Source organism: Euprymna scolopes, chromosome 29, assembly GCF_053919585.1.
Source record: "Euprymna scolopes isolate OS-2025 chromosome 29, ASM5391958v1, whole genome shotgun sequence".
NCBI classification, from domain to species: Eukaryota; Metazoa; Mollusca; class Cephalopoda; order Sepiida; family Sepiolidae; genus Euprymna; species Euprymna scolopes.
The window spans coordinates 69,875,086-69,896,185 of record NC_136510.1 but is presented as its reverse complement, the minus strand read 5'-3'; the positions used below and the strand labels follow the sequence as shown (position 1 = coordinate 69,896,185).

The 21,100-nt window shown below is 34.9% G+C and overlaps 1 protein-coding gene across 3 annotated transcripts in view; it reads right to left on the bottom strand.

Annotated features, from left to right (window-relative positions):
- Positions 1-21,100, bottom strand: part of LOC145252696 (uncharacterized) — a 64,582-nt gene that overhangs the window by 10,669 nt on the left and 32,813 nt on the right. For all 3 annotated transcript variants that reach the window (XM_080112518.1, XM_080112516.1, XM_080112517.1), the window contains 4 exons: positions 14,672-15,088; positions 7,322-7,417; positions 5,290-5,346; positions 4,734-4,850 (listed from right to left, as the gene is read on the bottom strand). In XM_080112518.1, coding sequence (XP_079968644.1) covers positions 4,734-4,850; positions 5,290-5,346; positions 7,322-7,417; positions 14,672-15,058 — 657 coding nt within the window. In that variant the 5' untranslated portion in view covers positions 15,059-15,088. The remainder of the gene's footprint in view (positions 1-4,733; positions 4,851-5,289; positions 5,347-7,321; positions 7,418-14,671; positions 15,089-21,100) is intronic.

Genomic DNA, 21,100 nt, shown 5'->3' with positions numbered 1-21,100 from the left:
CTTAAAGTGTATTTTGTGAAACTCTGAAATCTTTCCGTCAAATTTAGGAATTTGCATGTAGTTTTGAATAGAACTCTTTATTTAATCCAAAGGAGTAGCATACCCTTGTTCCATCAGCCTAAATAATTCAGAATGATATTTTGAGTATTACCTGTACTGAGGATTGAACTTCAACCTCCAGAAGAGCGTACCTTTACAACTGTATTTACCAAGTACTTTATCCATTATACAACATAAAATATTCCAACTTTTTGTATTCTAATATAAATATTAATAACACAAAGTTCATTTAGATAGCCAGATAATATCATACTAAAACTATTGATATTTATATAATATACCGGCTTCACTGGGAAGAGACATCACTGGGAAGAGACACTCACTTTTATGCTCATCATAAAAAACTATGGTTCAGTTTATTTACCATACAAGTGTACAATTATTTTGGTCCATACTGATATTTTATATATAGTTCTCTGCATATATTTTTCTATTATTCTTATATCAGTAGGGCATTCATCAGCGCGAAAACTATACATAAAACACAAACAACTATGAGGAGGAAGATGAGTATCTCTACGAGGGGTGTGCAATAAGTAATGCCCCTGACCCACTTCCATTTGTCTGATCTAGCTGAAATTTTGCATGTGCAATGATATATATCTCTACGGGTTATGTGGCAAATTACAGCTCTGAACTAATTGTAGTTTCTGTTTTACAGGTGTTTGAACTGAGTCAGGTGTGAAATGGAGTCTGTTGAATGTCGAGCAGTGATCCGGTTTTTGTATTTGAAAGGACGCAAACCACAGGAGACTTTTGATGAAATAAAAGAAACTTAGTCAAGTTGAGGCTGCCATTTTGGAAGATCGGCGCATTATTATTCACCAAATAGCCAAAGATGTCAAGATTAGTACAGGATCTGTGGAAACTATCATTCCTGACTATTTGCATATGCATAAGGTGTCTGCCAAATGGATCTCCAGGTTGCTCACACCATTCCAGAAGCGAGAACGTGTTGAGTGCTCGAGGATGAATTTGGAGATGTGCCAAGAAGATGAGTCAAAGTTTTTCAAAAGACTGGTTACACAGGATGAAACCTGGGTCCATCACTATGATCCAGAGACCAAAGCCCAGTCAATGCAGTGGAAGCACTTGGACTCACCACCTCCAAAGAAGGCAAGAGTGCAGCCCTTCGCTGGCAAGGCCATGCTCACAGTCTTCTGGGACCAGGACGGAGTAGTGATGACAGATTTCCTGGCAAAGGGTACCACAATTACAGGAGCCTATTATGCTTCACTTTTGAGGAAATTAAGGGAAGCTATCAAAATCAAGAGGCGGGGCAAGATCAGCAAAGGTACCCTCCTCCTGCAGGACAACGCTCCGGTCCACAACTCGCATGTCGTCAGATCAGAAGCACGGGCGTGTGGTTATGAAATGCTCCCCATCCTCTCTATTTTCCTGATCTTGCACCTTCTAACTTTCACTTCTTCCCAGCCATGAAGTTGTTTTTGAAAGGAAAGCATTTCCCAGATGATGCAGCCTTGATTTCTGAAGTCACGTCGTGGTTGGAGGACCAACCTGGGGTGTTCTACAAAAACGGTCTCCAGAGCTGCATCAAACGATGGGAGAAATGCATAATGCTGGATGGTTCCTATGTTGAGAAAGACTAATAACTGTGCCAAGTTTCGTTGCTCTACTGCTATGGGAAGTGGGTCAGGGGCATTACTTATTGCACACCCCTCGTAGGTCGATGTGACTTTTTGTTTGATTTTTATGTATATTTTTAGTGCTGATGAATTCTGTACTGATACAAAAATAATAATAAACACATTGACTATATTCATTTCAAAATAGAACAGAAACAGCATTATATCTTTTAAATTATAACAGCTATATGTCATTAAAAAATAATTCACCTATTTCACTTTAAATATAAACAACTATTTTTCCAGTCAGAAAAGATAAAAGAACAAAAACATCTTTTTCACTTTACAAACACAAACATATTTTCAAATATTGTACTTGTATCTTATTTCATCAAATTAATCATCCCAAGGAAGTCTTGAAATAAAGACGAAATGTTGATGAACATGTAAATAATTTGAGTTTATACCATTTTTATTTCTCCATCATGTTGGAATATTTTCATAATTTTCATCTTTATATATATAGTTCCCCAAAAACCTCTGGCCTCATATGTTATAGTTCGCCTCTTTTGGAAATAGGGTACGATTATGAATATCTCCAGTATCAATTAATCCTTATACACTGTGAAATTTTCTTCATGCATGAAAAACAAAGAGGGGAGATATAACATGAGATATTCACAAGCAAGTCTCACCTTACTGTTATTTCAGATCATTTGAAACCATAGCAGCAAGTTTTAGTCTCCTCTCCATGAAGGCCAGAGGTTTTGGGGAAGCATCAGATATTTTGTAATTCATATGAAAAACTAAGAAAACAAATGACCATGATTGAAACATTTTATGGCTGTAAAAAAGTGAAAAAAAAATAGGTTCTGGATGATGGATGATCCCCTTTATTTGTGACCTTAAGGGAAAATGTCACATAGCCCACTACACAATTCAGATTATTACCTTTCGAACGAGCCTTGATTTGTTAAATTTTGGAACTTATAAAATTGCCCAAAAATTTTGACAAAACTTCAACTCCTGACTTTTTCCAAATTTGATGTACAGATCTGATGCTCTCCCATAACAGTAACCACCAAGTAAAAATATTCTAGCCTGATCAGAGAAATAGTTTTTGAGTTATCATTTCCATACTATGAGTTCAGGAATACTTTATACTATACTAGCCTGGGTGCCCAGCGTTTGGAGGTGTATTTTTAGCAAAAAAAAAAAAAAAAAAAAAAAAAAAAAAGTGGTAGTAGGCAGGCAGGCTCGAACCTGTAATGCGAAGAAGGAAAAGAATGTGAAAAAAAAACGTGACGTCTTTGCTGTTGTGCCCATCACCAAACCGGAAGTGACAAATGTTTAAATTAAAGCTAGTCAATCGAAAAGAGGGGATGATTTTCAAAAATATAGGCGAAAAAAGCGACCCCTCCTTGTAGAAAAGTGCCCAGTTGAGGATGAAGGAATTATTGTTTTTAGTCAATTTTTTATATTTGTCGTCCGAAGAGTCGAGCTTCCAAATGATACCGATCTTATGAAAATCCGTCGCCTCTGTTAGGCATACATACATACATACATACATACATACATACATACATACATTTAAACAGACAGGTAAGATTTATATTATAGATGAAGAAGTAAGGCTCAGAAAAGACTTTGGCTGATTCTTATGGTGTTAGGCGGAGTTACACAGTCTCAAAAATGACTTATTTTTTTAAATTCAATTTTCATCCCAGACAAGGCACAGTGCCACTTTGAAGTAGGGGGCTACTATCGGGGACTTAAGTTGCAGGGGCATTATGAAGGGAGATGAGTAGCAAGATGTTTGTTCACGTTACACTTGAACTTCTGCATGTCAGTACAGTTGGGAAAGCATAATCCCGGAAGGGAGTTCCAAAGTCTAGCAGTTCTGGGGAAGAAACTATTGTAGTAGAAGGCTTTCTTACACCTAGGGATCTCTACTGTGAAGGTGTGGGACATAGCTGCTTATCGGGTTTGTCGGGGGTAGTCACGTCGAGGGGGTACAAGTGCTTGCAGTTCGTCAGAGCATTCACCATTAAAGTACTTTACTTTTGTAGAACAGGCAGAAGGATGCAACATTTCGTCAATGGGACAGAGGTTGAAGCCTAAATGACAGCTCAGGACCTATCAGGTTGGCGACTCTCTTTTGAACTCTGTCCAAGTGAGACAAGCAGCAGATGCACCAGCCCAAATGTGACAATAGTACTCCATACATGGGCGAATGGTAGCCTTATAGAGGTACAGGATACTTTCAGGCGTAAGTTTTCTAGCACGGTAGAGAGAGCCCACCTTCTTTCAGGCAGCCTTGGCAATGCTCTCAATGTATCTTTTCCAGTTTATGTTCCCTGTAAACGTTAGGCCGAGGAGTTTAAAGGAAGTACTTTCGGGTAATGTGTTCTTGACCATTGCTATTGGTGGTAGAGAAGGTTTCTTGTAATTATTGAAGGAGACAAGCTTAGTCTTAGCAACATTGAATGTGACCATTCATTTTTGTCTCCATTCCACTACAGATTGGAGGTCATCCTCTAGTGTTTCTGCCATTTCCTTAGATATGTGTTCATTTGTTTTCCCCTCGTACCTGTTATAGAGAGTGGTGTCATCAGCAAACATACCCATCTCCGAAACAATTTTATCAGAGAGGTCATTTATAATATCAGGAATAATAAAGGTCCAAGGATAGACCCCTGAGGTACTCCCGCATTTATATCATATTGTTTAGATGTATGACTGTCAAGGACAACTTGGAGTTTTCTCTTACTTAAGAAGGATTTAATTAGATTATGTATTCTTCCAGATACCATATGATCTAATTTTCCTTAAAAGACCATCATGCTATACCCTGTCAAAAGCTTTAGATATATCGAGGGCTACCATTCTACCATCCCCTGTATTGTCCAGTGAACGTTCTTATGCTCTTGTTGAATGGATAAGAATTATTTGTATTTTCTTGCTAAGATTTTTAATGCTAACAATTCAATGTTGATTTCTTTTTGTAATTCATCACTTGTGTAATTTTTGGTATAATATGTGGCCAAAACCCTTGAATTGCAAGTAAAGAACCAATATTTTTTTTACCTTTGGTTTAAGTTTCTCTTTTGTATTCTCATGCAGTTCTTTCTCCCTCTTTAATTTTGCCTCGAATTTCTTGACATCTTCTTCCACTATTCTTTTAGCCTGTCTTTCTTGCTGAAGCTGTCATATATTAATAAAAAACAAAGCAAAAAAATTTAGAAAAAGTCCAAAACAAAAAATAAATTCTTTAATTTGAGCAAAAGTTTTAACACTTAATCAGCCTGCTTTTTTTGACATTCTGGATAAGCTGTTTCTAATTATAAGCAATGATGATGAGTCGATTAATATTGAAGGATCAAAAAAGTATGAAAAGTGGAAATTATAAGAGAATTGAAATTCGCCTTTTTAATTTGAAGTTGATCGATTTTAATTTGAGGCTAAAAAGATTGATGTCTGTCAAAACTATTGCACCCAAAAATTAAGTGTAAAACAGTGTCAATAGCATCAATGTCGGCTTCTTAATTAAAAAATGTTATATAGATAACCATTTCACTCATCATCATATGTGATTTGAAGGATTTTAAAATAAAATAAATGGATGAATAGCAAACATATTTACCTGTTTGTTCAAATTTTCATTTTCTTTTATCAATAATTCCATTTTCAATTGATCTTTCTGAATAATAATAATAATAATAATAATAATAATAATATAATAATAATTATTATGATAATTATAATAATAATTATAATAATAATAATAATAATAATAATTATAATATAATAATTATAATATAATAATAATTATATTATAATAATAATAATAATTATAATATAATTATAATAATAATTATATAATAATAATAATAATAATAATAATAATTTTAATTATAATTATAATTATAATATAATAATAAGATAACAATAATTATAACATAATTATAATAATAATTGTAATATAATAATAGTAATAATTATTATTATTATTGTAATAATCATAATATAATTATATTACTACTACTACTAATAATGGCGATAATAATGATGATGATAATATTTATAATAATACAATAAAAACAGGCATGAGGAAGGCAATACATTGGGAATTATGCAAAAACTGGATTTTTAAAGATGTAGACAAATGGTAAAAGCACAAACAATACTGGAAAGCAAAAATAAAAAACATTCTTGGATATGGTGGCACAAAGAGATTCATCCAAGCAAGAAGAGCATATGTTATAATAGTTAATTCTGTTATAATAGTTAACAAGAAAGAAAAAAACTGCAACATTGTCGATTTTGTTATCTCAGCAGATCATGGTGCAAAGGTTAAGGAGACAGAAAAAAGGAAGCAAATCCATGGCACTTGACAGAGAGTAGAAAGGAACATTTTAATACCAATAATCATAGGAGTACTAGGAATAGTCCCCAAAAAACTGGAAAAAAAGATTAGGAGAATTGAAATCAAAGGAACAAATAAGACTGCAAAGATGAAAATAACTGAAAGTTCAAGAAAAATCCTTGAATGCAGAAACCAACCTGCATTAATTATGAATGTTAACCAGTCGCATGGAAATGGCAATAGAAACAAAACAAAAACATAGAAATAACGCCATGTGAAACTAAAGGAACTGAAAATGCTAAAAATTTCAGACTCATCCCTTCCACTTCCATAATAAAAAAACACAAGGTGAGGGCACCAACCCCGAATGATACCAAACAAAATAGTTATGAATAGTTAAACAGGATGGAAAGATAGAGGAGGAAGACCACTAACCAGACCTCCACTAGAAGGGTGTGGAGAGTACTGGAACCTTTGGATGGCTTACTACCACCCAAATCACAGACCCCTCCCCCCAAAAAAAGCAATCGTATGCAGCTACTGCGATAATGCAAAATTCATTTGCAATGGTTACCGAAAAATGTGAAGAGAACTGGAGGTCTGGAGAGACTTGTTGCCACACAAAATCCAGAAAACATCAATATTATCGTCAGTGAGAAATCATTGATGATGAGTAATGTAAAAACTCCTAGTGTGAGCAAACAATAATAATAATAATAAACACAATTGTTACTGACAACAACACAAAACATTGCAATTAAAATCAACTATAAAAAGACATGATGACAAAAGCCAGGAAAATGTAGACTATGATCAAAGAGATAAAACAACAATTATCGATAATGAAAGTCTTTGTTTTCTATCAGAATTAGAACAATTTACCACTGTGGATTACATAAAGGGTTAGGTTCGAAATTCCGTACAAGTTCCCAAAATTTGGAAAGATAAATCTGTAAAAGGTTGGAGGTTACATCGACTGAAACCTTGTGAAAATAACAACATAATAGTTTGGTAATACAAATGAAATGTTGTTGCTAAATATAAAATTTCAGCCATCTAAAGAAAAAAAAAAAATGAATGCTATTTTACTTATACCATCGATTGAGATGAGACAAAGGGTATATTAATTTTTTCTTTTTTTTCCCAAAACAAATTTACAAATTTTAATATGAAAAGTCCAGGGAGAGAATTTACTACGGAACATCAAGGGAGAGAAGAAAAGAAACGATGAGAGAATTACCTCACTTAACTTAATCAGAATTGATGTTTTTTTTGTTTTTTTTAAATTAAATTTTTTTTTTCTTTTTACCTCCATTCTTTCTTGAAGGGCTTGGTAGTTTTCTCTCAATTTTTTGTCATCATTGTCAGATGATCTTGTGTCGTCCGTTTGAGTCCAGGATTCAAACTGAAAAAGAAAAACATCAGGGAAAAATTAGAATTTGTTGAGGTTAACTGGTTATATGACCATTACAATAATTACATTATCATTTGTTTGTGCATGTATATATATAATCATTCGAACACGGTAGTGTTTGAATATATGGTTAAGTGGCAGTTTTTGTCATTTAGAATTGCTTTAAAGATTCACTGCTCACTCATTTTTCAACCAAATTTCTAACAATTATTACAGTTTATAGATCACCTTCTCAGCTATATTGTGAAAAAAAAAAATTTCAATTTTGTTCAATAAAACAAAAGTTATGATGAATTTTCTGGTGTTCAAAATCGTAAAAATATGTAAGGATGTGAGTGACTTTTTTATGACTAATTTCCATAGCAACATACTCTCGAGAAAAGAGAAGTAACTCCTGAAATAGACAGAATGAAAGCATGAAAGGGATATAATTGGGGGTATCTTATTGAAAGCAGACGAGTGCCGTACATTGTTATTATATATGTGTTTATGGGGACAAAAAAATAAGACTGAAATTAAACAAAGAACAAGTGAATTTATTGGAAGCCTGGAAAAATCATGGATTATAGAAAAATGCAAGCATGAAAAGTAATATCGTTAAGCTTGAACATGAAAATGTAAAGGACTAGTTACTAAAACTGGAAAAGAAAAGGACAAGATATTCTAGTAAAAAATATAATAAATTTATAACTTAAAATATTGCTGCATTAAGAATTTTGAAAAAATTCAATTTATAACATTATATAATCAATTCTTAATGCTGCAATATAATATGATGATACTAGTTGCCTTGATTGAGAGTATTTATGTTGAGGGGTACAATTTCAGTAAATTTGTAATGCTGTTTCCGGCTTCATGTAGTGCATTTTAGTGATAGTATGTCTTTGAAAAGTTCTAAGAACAGCACTAACAATGAATACATATGTAGTAAAATTGGTGAACGAAAAGATGAATAAAAACTATAAATAAATCACCAATTGGCAAGTGCTAACTCAACAACAGAATGTTGAGAATGAGATGAGAAAACATGAATTAATGAACAAAATATATTTATATATTAACAATTTTACAGAATTATAAAATATACTTTGAAAAATCACAGTTTGAGAAGTTTTAAAGTTTATGAATAGGAAATAGACAAAGTTTGTTTCAAAGTTCCATTGTGTGTTCCATTGTGTGTGTGTGTGTTTAAATTATATTTTCACCCCAAACAAAGCACAGCATCACTTTGATGTAGGGGGCTACTATCAGGGACATAATTTGTATGTAGAGTTGAACAGGAAGATGTCTGTTCACATTACATTTGAACTTCTGCATGTCAGTACAGTTAGGGAAGCAAGAACTCGGAAGAAAATTCCGAAATCTAGCAGTTCTGAGGAAGACTTTCTCACATCCGGAGATTTCTACTAAGTAGGGATGGCACTTTGCTGCTTGTATGGTTTGTTGGGGTATTTACGTCAAAGGTTTGTTGGGGTATTTATGTCAAAGGTTTGTTGGGGTATTTACGTCAAAGGTTTGTTGGGGTATTTACGTCAAAGGTTTGTTGGGGGTATTTACGTCAAAGGTTTGTTGGGGGTATTTAGGTCAAAGGTTTGTTGGGGTATTTACGTCAAAGGTTTGTTGGGGGTATTTACGTCAAAGGTTTGTTGGGGTATTTACGTCAAAGGGGGTACAAGTGCTTCTACTTTGTTGGAGCATCCACCATTAAAATATTTGTAAAACAGGCAGAGGGATGCAGCATTTTGTTGATGAGACAGAGGTTGAAGTTTAGACGACAGTTCAGGACCTATGAGGTTGGTGACTCTCTTTTGAACCCTGTCCAGGAGTGAGAGACTAGTAGCAGATGCGCTAGCCCAAATGTGACAACAATACTCCATACATGGACGAATAGTGGCCTTGTAGAGGAACAGGATACTTTCAGGTGTAAGTAACTTTCTAGCATGGAGTAAGCAGTAGTCTTGGCAATGCTCTCAATATATCTGTTCCAACTCATGTTCCCTGTGAACGTTAAGCCAAGGACTTTGAACCTAGTATTTTCAGGTAATGTATCTTTAGCCATAGGTATTGGTGGTTGAGAAGGTTTCTTGTAATTATTAAAGGAAACAAGCTTAGTCTTGGCAGCATTGAACATTACCATCCATTTTTGACCCCCGTTCCACTACAGATTGGAAGTCTTTCTCTAGGGTTTCTGCCATTGCCTTGGATATGTGTTTATTCATTTTCCCCTTGTGTTTATTAAAGAGTGTGGTGTTGTCAGCAAATATAGTCATATCATAGACAATTTTATCAGGGAGGTCATTTATGAATATCAGGAATAATAAAGATCCAAGGATCGACCTCTGAGGTACACCCGCATTTATATCGTATTGTTTAGATGTACGAACATTGAGAACAACCAACCTGAATTTTTCTCTTTTCTAAGAAGGATTTAATTATGTTAAGTATTCGTCCAGTAATACCATAGGATCTTATTTTCATGAGAAGACCATCATGCCATACCCTGTCAAAAGGCTTAGATTTATTTAAGGCTACTGCTCTCCTCTCTCCTGCTTTATCCAGTGCATAGTATGTTCAAAGATTACAGTTATTATATCTGCTATAGAATGGACTTGTCTAAATCCATATTGATGGTCGGACAGAAGTTTAGCTACTGTAAGGTGATAGACTAGAAGCTTGATTGATTATGGACTCAAATATTTTGGCGAAAAAAGGGAGGAGGCTAATTGGGTGATAATTTAATGAGTCAATTCTTTCACCAGAATTCTTGTAAACTGGTACCACAGAAGCAGGAAAGCATGATTTGTTAAGGCATTTGTTGAAGAGTTTGCGGAGAACTGGAACAACCTCAGCAGAGCATATTTTTAATAGTACAGCCAGGATGAGATTAGGTCCACATGCTTTTGAGGTGTCTAGGCTTTTTATGATATCATGTACTTGAGAAGGGATGATTTTCAGATCATCTAGTATGGTTTTTGTTTGCAAAGGAAAATCAGGGAGAGAGTGGTTTGCTGGGTCCAAAGTAGAGTTTAAGGCAAACTGACAGGCAAGCATGTTAGCTTTCTCGGTTGCCATGCAAACAGCCTTATGATTGTTGGATACTGGGGGAATTGTTGATTGCCTATTACTGGCTACACTGTTGTAGATTTTCCAGAAATCATGAGTTCTTAATTCCTATGCTTCAATGCATTTTCTGATGGTTTCAGTATATTCTCTTTTAGCTGTCACTATATCTTTCTTACAATTACTTTTAGCTTCTATAAACTTTTATCTGTTTGTATTGAATTTATATCGTATAAATCTATGGGATGCATGTTGTCCTTAAGCAATGGCAGCTGTGCAAGTAGAAGTAAACCACTGGGGAGAGTGGGGTTTATAGAATTCTGTGTGGGGACATGTGCTTAAATTGTGGCTTTGAACCATTCAGTAGTCTCATTTGCGCACTGTTCTGCAGGAAGAGAAAAGATATTCCCCCATGAGGCATCTGTGATGTGATCTCTAATGGCATCCCAATCAACCTTATTGTAGTACCTTGTCGTTTTGAGCAATGGCTCTTCAACTTGGGGACGAGAGTTTAGAGTGATGTCTATCATAATCACAGCATGATCAGCATTCCCGAATGGGCAATAAGTATTATTACAAAAATCCTCAGGAACTGTTGTCAGAAACAGATTCAGAAGTGAGGCTTGCTGGTCCTGATGATTTGGGAGACGGGTTGGGAATATTACTGTTTCTATCAAGGCATGGGATATAGAAACGTTCTGGATGATGCTACCAGCTGTGCAGTTAGAGAAGCCAAGCCAATTATTGCGGTGGGTGCTAAAGTCACCAAATACATGTATTGGGGCACTAATGTCAAGAGAGAATGCTACATTTATGATGTCAGAGACACAGTTGATTAGAGTAAAGTCCTGGGTCGAGGGAGAGCGATAAAGAAAATATAGGTAGCTAACGCTATGTTGTAAAGTTAGTTTAAAGCACATGAAGGCCTGGTCATCTGTCAGAGAATTTACATTCTGGATGTCATGTGTTCACTGCAGATCAAGCATCAGGCTTAAAAGGATTTTAGCATCCCTCATACCAGTCTTCTGGGATAGACATTTGGAGAGTTCAGGCAGGCGTCATGGTATCTAGGAAGAACAGTTAATTTTTGTTCATCAAGCAATTGCTTTATAAGCTTGTAAAATTTCACACTGGATTACTGCATTCATGGATAGGTGTTACTTTTCAGATTCGGAAAGATTTCTGTTGCTTGAAAATTCCTTGATTTAACACGTTCATATAAAAAGTTAGTAACTGTAGGAAGTGAGCATATCAAAATTGACCAAAGAAAGAAAGATAATAAAAATCAGAACCATTTGCATTTTAACATTCATTTGAATTGCATCTTGATATAAAAATCTGATGATAAATCCATGGCTAATGATACACTGCCTGAAAGTACTTCCCTCGAGCTCCTAGGGTTAACATTCACGGACAACATGAATTGGAACAAATACATTGAGGTAATTGCCAAGGCTGCTTCGAGGAAGCTACTCGCACATGAGAGTATCCTGTATCTCTACAAGACCTGTTTTACAAGTATTTCAATGGAAAGAGTCATTCGAATGAACAAAGAAAAGGGGTAGCTCATTGCACTTGCACACATTGATTTCTAATCTAGTACACAAATTTATCAGGGCACATGGAAGTACTTATAAACAAACACAGGGATGCAAACATCTGGTGCTACTAGATCAGACTGTCTGAAGATACTGGCTTCCTGAGCTAAAATGCACAAATTGATGTTATTGTTCTTTTCCTTTAAAACTCAATCACGTTCTGCAATGTCAAAAACAAAAGCAACAATTTTCTTCTACAAAAGAATCAAACCAAAGACTATAAATAAATATTTGAAGTTATAAGGAACTTGAAGCATGAAAGCTTTTTTCTTTTTAAAAAAATAAAAATAACTGGATTCGGCATTAAATAACCCGAAAAGGTTGATATGGCATAAAACAACCAAACTAACCATTACCAATGTAAAAAAAAAAAAAAAAAAAAAAAAAAATTAAAGAGTTCTTATTCAAGGGCGTAATAATTTTTGATCTTGATTCGATTTTCTAATATATGAGGTGTTTAAAGTAAACAGCCCAAACTACTTGTGTTTATTTCCAATTCTTATGAAAAAAATAGGAGGCTTTACTTCTGGAAGGACCCTCGTATAACAAAGTATACAAAGTACCCAGTTTTTGTGCAGCAGATTTGGCTGTATTTTCTATGCACAGGGTGGAACGATAAAATTGTTGCCATTATTTTCCTCCCCACAAAAGTTTTTAATGCAGAGAAAGTTACTTATCCTCGCATTGTTTTTTGTCATCCTTGACCTTTCTTGCCACTAGACTTAAAGTAATACAAGTTCAGGAGTAGCATGTTTGGAGTCGTGTTGAGACAATTAATCAAAAACAGTAAAATTGGAACTTTAATTGGAATCGAAAAAATTTGAACCTATTTTCTGATGCAAAAACTGATCTTTTTAATTTTTTTTTTTTTTTTTTTAAATCTTAATTTCTCATTACTCATACGGATGATGAAATGATCAATATTTATTGATTTAAAACTACCAGTAAAGCTAAAATCTGTACATCACTCCCCACAAGTATATTTTTCATCTGTGAAAATATATGTACATGGGTTTTTTATGATAATCAAAAACATTAAAAACAAAGCAACTTTATAGCTCAATGTTTAGAAATTTTAAAATGATCAGAATCGATAACTGTATTAGAATTGGGAACAAATAATAGAATCGTCCCATCACTAGTTTGGAAATTGTGTAATTTTTTCTTAAATATAGATATGTGATTCCCAACTTTTTTTTATATGGTGGTACACTATTGAGCTATTTAAATTTTTGTGGCACACCTCTCACAAAAAATGAATATTTAAATGATTAATTAACAACACTTACTAACGTTTATTATTATTGAAAATTAAAAATAGCTAACAATTTAAACAATCAATTTAGTATATATTTTATTTCTTCTCTTTTTGATATTCTCTACAGTACAATGCAGACTACAATGCATTTTGGAGTAAGTAACTGCAGGCAGACATGTGAAGCTTCCTCCTGGTGCACCATGATGGATCTAGGCAATCAATCAATTTGATTGAAAAATGGGCGATTTCACTGGTTTCGATGACAATAAAAATATGGGAGTGTGAAACATTCGTTGATCATCATTCAATTCCGGGAGACGGCAGGTCTCCCTGCTAGTATATATATATATATATATATATATATATATATATATATATATATATATATATAATATGAGCAAACAGTTAATAAAATATGTTAAAAAACACTTTGAAATGAGTTAAAAACATATTTAATCTGAAAAGGAAACACTAGATAAATGGTTAGTCCTTAATCCACGGAGTTTCGAAGAAATACTCTCCTTCTCATCAGAGGGTATATATATATATATATATATATATATATATATATATATATATATATATATATATGATTCAAACACTACTGTGTTTAAATATATGATTAAGTGGCAGTTTTAGTCGTTTAGAACTGCTTTAAAGCTTCACCACTCACCCATTTTTTGACTAACTTTCAAACAATTATTATAGTTTATAGATCACCTTCTCAGTTATATTGTGAAAACAAATTTTCAGTTTTCGTTCAGTAAAAACAAAAGTTATGAATTTTCTGGTGTTTAAAATCATAAAAGTACGAGCGGGTGAGCGACGTTTTTTTTATGACTAGTTTCCATAGTAACCATGTCGCCTCAGCGACTACTGTTACTACTAATTCGAAAAGAGAAGTAACTCGTGAAACAGACAGAATGAAAGCATGAAAGGGAGATAATGGGGGATTTTATTGAAAGCAGACGAGTGCCGTACATTGTTATTACATATGTGTTTATGGGGACAAAAAAATAAGACTGAAATCAAACAAAGAACAAGTGAATTTATTGGAGGCCTGGAAAAATCATGGAAAAATGCGAGCATGAAAAGTAATATGGTTAAGCTTAAATACGGAAAAATAAAGGGCTAGTTGTTAAAACTGGAAAAGAAAAGGACAAGATATTCTAGTAAAAATATAATAAATTTATGACTTAAAATATTGCATCATTCCGAACTTTTTTTTAAAATTCAATTTATAACATTATATAATCAATTCTTAATGCTGCAATATTTGAAGATAAAAATTCTGAAATCAGCCATTATTTTTTGTCAGGTTCTACTTACCCGTATTTTTTTAACCACAGTCTTTTGTAAAGTGTCAAGTCTGGCTGTGGCATAACAGAGTTCCTTTAGTTTTTCGTAGTAAGTCTCTTCGGAAACACCGACTTGATTTGTTTTGTTACTATCATTTTGAAGCAGTAAGCTCTGGTTGAATGCTGTCTGACTGGGGTTGTGCTCTGACAAATCTATATTCTTTTTTGTTGAGATTATTTTATGTGCCATGTTAGAATAGGCTTCTTCCATTTTTTGGTATTTAACTTTCAATGTTTTAAGCTCATCTTCTTTAGCAACGTACATTCGGATGAGATTATTAACTCCCTGGAGTCTTGTCTTTATGGACTGGAAATGATATTTCGGAATTATTATCACTTCTGTTTCTAGCGGGTTCATTGGAAAGATGTTCTTGCCCTAAAGCAAAACCTAGAAGGAAAAGAACAGAAAAAAAATAATCAAGTATTAAGCAATCTGTTGAGGGAAAGTCTATGAAGCTGCGCATAAGAATAAAAAGCCATAACGTATTATGCGATCGACCTTAAATAGAACACACAAAACTTATCTACACTAAAAATTTTGTTAAAATGTTTATATATCCTTAAAACCCTATCCAGTTAGAAACTGCTGGCCCAGAAATTGGTTAGTAGAAAACATGTAATAATTATTTTAATAATCATGCAGAAAAGGACCAGACTATCATTGGAATTTTCCGGGCAGCTTATGTAAAACACTCGAAGATGTTGTAGTACTTACCAACAAAACAAACGCCCACATGTTTGTGCCTTGTATAGGCATGCGCGACAACAAAACTTGGGTTTTTATAAGCGGAAGTCTCGAGGTTGTCAGGAATCTACAGGCGCATGCGCAAAAGAAGGGAGAAGTTCGGCAGTTGTTGAATGAGTGGGGTGTCCGACTACGACTGCGATGTGCTCATGTACCATCAGGGAATGGCATTGCTGAGAGGAGCCATCGCAGCATCAAGAGAATTGCTGCCAGAAAGCAATGCACCATTACGGAGGCCACGTATTGGTATAACATCACACCAAAGGATGGGAAGACACTAACAACAGCACCGGCCAATGCCATACACAAATACCGTGTTAGGATAAAGGGCATTGACACTGTCCAACCAATCGACGAGGAGAGTCATTACAAATACAAGGTAGGGGATCCAGTTTGGGTTAGACCCCCTGGAAACCGGTGCACCACCAAGTTCAAGCGAGGACGAATATCTGGAGTGGTCAGCCAGCAGTCGGTCCTTGTTGATGGAACCCCACGCCATGTGCGCGATCTTCGCCCAGCTAGTGAAGTACATCCCACAACTACAGAGAGCGATGAATCATCAGATGATGAGCTGCTAATGAGTGAGGTCACCGAGCAAGAGAGTGGTAGTTGTAGTTCGTCTGATCAGGCAGGATCAGAACCAGAACCAGAACCACACCCAGAACCAGAACCAGAACCTGAATCTGAGATTGTAAATACCACCCTTCGCAGAAGCCAACGAACTAAGAGGCCACCCCTGGAGTGCACTCTATGTGATCATCAGATCAGGGGGGAGTGTAGTACTTACCAACAAAACAAACGCCCACGTGTTTGTGCCTTGTATAGGCATGCGTGACAACAAAACTTGGGTTTTTATAAGCGGAAGTCTTGAGGTTGTCAGGAATCTACAGGCGCATGTGCAAGAGAAGGGATTGAGATAGTGGTATAAAAGGCAGGTCGAGTGAGAAGGTTGTTGTTGTTGTCATTGGACGTTACAGTGACGCGTGCGTTAGCAGGTGATTAAGAGGATGTTTTTTTTGTGTGTAAAGTCGCGCACCTCTGTGAAGGTGAAGGTCATAGATATCAAACAAAAGTTTTGTGGGGGGTTTTTTGTGCAAACGCTGGCCAAGTTTTTCAACAAAAATATCTGTTATTATGGAGATAATTAAATTAAAAATCAATTGAAAAAATGTAAACTATATTCTTATTGTTACAAAGAAAATATAATGAATAATTATTAGACATTATTATTTTTGGTGTTGGGGGGGGGGGTCTACAATGAAATAAAATGTGGAAAGTCTTCTATGGAAGAATCCCCTCCTCCAAAAAATAGAATAAAAAAAAGAAATGCTTTTGCTCTAACCATGCCTTTGCCTCCATCCATCTACTTTTGAGAAGCGCCAGAAAAGATTCCCAAAAGACCCCAGACTGCATTTGTTTGCCTATGAAACAGAAACTAGTGAATGAGTAAAGCTCGGTAACGCCGCAATCTTAATTGTATTGGCCATGCTTTGCCTCTCTTAAAAACATACATACACACAAGAAGAAAAAAAAAAGAAAAAAGTTTTTGTTTCATTAATTTGAAAAGATAAAACAAACACATTACTCTCTTTTATATAAAGGAAACAAATAGCATAACTTCAAAAACAGGAAAAAAACCAAAACAAAAAAAAAACCAAAAACTTATAATAATAATAATAATAATAATAATAAATGAAACAAAATAAAGCAATACACTTGCACAAGAAAAAAGGAACACACTTTCGTTTAATAAATAAATCACATTTTTTATCACACAAAATGTGCTTTTCATCATCATCATAAAAAAAAACAAAAAATTTGAAAACAGAAATCGCCATTTACTATTAACTGCCCTGAAGTAGTTGCTCGTTTTATACTAGGCAAATGACCCCCCACCTCTTTAAAATCCCCACGCATCTAATGTTTGAACAATTCCATTTATGCAAATATTTTTTCAAACTATTTACTCATCATCACCAAAAAAGTAGAATGTCACTTTTATTTTAGTGCAAGTGAAGAGTCCAACCTACTATAAAAAAAACTAGAGTTACCTCCCTTTTCATCTTATTTCCTTTCCTTATAGTTTAAATAAGGCCCTGTCTCATTGGCCAAAGGTGCCGCTCATCGACCAATCACGTCAACGTATTTATTAAGCGGGGAGTAGAGACTCCCTTCAAACGCCCTCTTTCGTACGAACATCAGTGGAGAAAAGACGTATTATTCCATTTCTCTACTTCTTAACTTAAAAGGAGCCGTCAATCTCAAGACGTTAAAATAACTTTTTTTGGACTTCTTAAAAAGCCGCAAACGCAATTGTTTTGCAACTTACTTATTTTATGTTTGTGTTAAATACTCTTTTATTGTTCTCCAACTTGTATTTTTTGTGTTTCTTTTTTGTGTGAGTATAAAGTGTCGGGTCGAAACACAACACTAGAAAAAAAACAAAAAAAAAACCCAGAAAAATCTGAATGAAATCATATTCCAAAATCACGTAAATTCATTGAGTAGTTTTTATAAATAGAAATTATTTTTTACAAGTTTTAGCGATTCTGATAGTAAATCATAGTCATTACAGTGCTGATTTTCATCTCGGTCATTCGAATTGAGTTGTCTCCATTTATTTATTAAACATGGTGGATGAAGCAACACTGTCTCGCTTTGTCATAAAATTTGATTTTCTTAGTTAAAAAACTACTTGATCGATTTACGTGATTTTTGGAATATAACATTTTAGTTTCATCACAGGTACGTACATCATACAGATTTTTCTGTATTTTTAAAAAAATTAGGTTGAACTCTAAAGTTGCATTTTTATTTTTGGCTAAAATATGATGGATGAAAAATTTATCTTGAATTTTTATCGCCAATGTTTTCAAACACTGTAACGATCCCATAGATTATAATATTTAGTTTTAACTAGGCACCGCCAAAAATGCCCGCAAAATCAAGTTGCTGTTGTTTTTTAAAACGAAATTACATTTATTAAAATCCATTATTTCTGAGTAACTTTTTTTTTCCAGAAAGATAAAACCCTGAATTTTATCATATAGAAAACAGAATAATGTAAAACTTTTTCTACTATTTTTAATTAAATTTTAAATGTTAAATTTTCCCAAAAAGTTAACAATTGACAGTTTTTGTCTTGCACAAAAAACGTACATAAATATTTTAAAAAAAAAAGAAGGTTTTTGAAATAATTAATTTATTTATTTATTGTCTAACTAAGATTTAGGATGATTTTCTAAGAGAATATGCAAAAATATTATAATATAAGTACCTGAATTTCAAATAATTCCACTTATTCATATAGCTAACCAGATATTTCGCGTCAATCTAGACTCTAGATCGCAACTGTTTACGTTTGCGTTTGATAATAAGAAAACTATGGAAGACCAAACAGGCCAAAAAAACTTATTTTTCAGTGACGAAAATTTCAATGTATTATTAAGCTGAGGCTGGCCAGTACCAGATGGGTGACTATTTGTATGAGTTTGGTTTTTAATGTGTATGTGTGTGGGGGCCAGGCTCCCCTGTTGAGAAAACTTGAAGCACTTACCTGCGACTCTCAGGAAGAGTGGCAGCAAAAACCTTTTGTGTGGGCGATGCCTCTTTTTATATTGGTAGATGTTACATTTAACTTATTTGATTGGCTAACTGGATTATAAGAGGGATGGAGTGAACTGAATTTTGGTTGTGATTTCAGTTTGGGATTGGAATTGAAGGAAATTGAATCGTTACCCTTATTACCAGACCGACAAGGTTCTACAATTTTTACCTAGTCACAGGTCGCAACAAACCATTGTTGCAAAATCCTTGTTAACCTCTACCTTTCAGTGGAGAAATTTTCCACATGTTGCAACAGTGATCTGCAGACCTTGTGCATTTTTTCCCCCTTTTTTTTCTTCTGTTATTTTTTTATTATTATGGCCGCGGAACAAATGTCTTCCCTTGAGGATTCCTTAGGAATGCAAGAAAAACCGGATCACCTTCTTGAGGCCCTTTTGGATACGGAGGAAAGATATAAAAACATTATCGGATACACATTAGAAAAATTAAAGAAAAGAGTCGCAGTGGATGCATGTGCCCTGAAGAACACCACAGACAACATAAACGAGTGGCTTTCTAAAGTAGACCAAGTTCAGGAAAACTTGGTTAAATTCCTTCCTAGAGATAGGGTGGCACCGCATGCTTATGACCTTATCAAATTCAAAGAGGAGGTGAAAAGAGATTTACAAAACTTAACCGCAGAGGTTCACAAGGATGATTCTCCTCCCTTCATGCTCCCAAATGTAATGCAGCCATCTCAAGTTGACACCTCTATGTTTAGGCCTAAGGTCAAATGCCCTAGTTTTGATGGCCTGGACTTTGAGAACAAATTTGCATTGAGAAATTTTCTCACTAGGTTTGACTATTGCACTTCGGGATTAAAATCAAGGAGAGAAAAAATTAACCTACTTCAAGACTTGTGTTACGGGACGTCCGTTTCGGCTAATACATCATCTTGAGGAGACATCCAATAATTATGATGCCGCAATAAAAATTCTTAAGGATAATTATTGGGATGAAGAGGGCATTAGAGAGGAGATATTCTCTAGCCTATTCAAACTGTCTACCCGAGGCAGGTATGATATTGAATACCTTAAGAACTATTTGTCTCAGGTTAAATACGAGTTGTCGGAATTGGACTCTATGTTGGGATATGGATTTATGGAAAGAAATTCAGGCGGAGGGGCATTAGCGGCTCATATACTGTTCCAAAGACTGCCCAACCGTCTTAAGGAAGAATTAGTGAGGTCTGTAGGGGCACCGCATCCATCTTTAACTTCTATTTTAGATACGGGCATCAGGATCTTAAAATCCTGGAAGGCTGCACTCCCTGAAGCAAACCAGAGAGATTTGGATTATGGTAGCTCTCGTAGATACATTCATTCAGACAGAAAACCGGAGACAACAACACCAACATTGGAGAACTTCCATATCCAGGAGAGGCATACCACCTGCAACCTTTGTTTGAGGGATGGTCATTCCACTCAAGTTTGTGAAGAATACCATACATTTCCTCAAAGATGGCGTCGTTGTCAAGAACTCGGACTATGTTATAGGTGCACAAGTAACAATCATTTCAGTGATTCGTGTCCCTGTAAAAGAAGCCCTAAGGGCAATTGTGAGCAATGTTCAGCCCAGGACCATACCGCAATCATGTGCCCTATGCCATATACATCAACAAATGAATGTATCAATACCAGTTTGGGTGAGCAGCAGTGTATTTTGCCGATTACTAACATCGTACTACAAAGAGGGGACAAAGCTGTGAAGCTGCGATGTTTGATAGACACGGGCAGTCAAAATTCGTACTTTAGTGGAAGAATTTTGCAGGATCTGTTGTGACCCAAGATCTGTCTCAGAGGTAAACCTTGAGATTGTGACGTTTCTAGGAAGGAAAACCTGCAATTTTCAGCGACTTACCACAACAGTGGAGTTGACGCCAGGGGTAAAGCGGCAGCTACCTATCCTTATTGACAAGGAATTAGACATCATTCATACAGTGGAGCATTTGCCGATTGTGGTCGAGAACCTTACGAAATTGGATTACACCCTGGATACAGATTTAGGAAGAAATGCCAATATAACTTTGGAAGGGTTAATAGGGGTAGA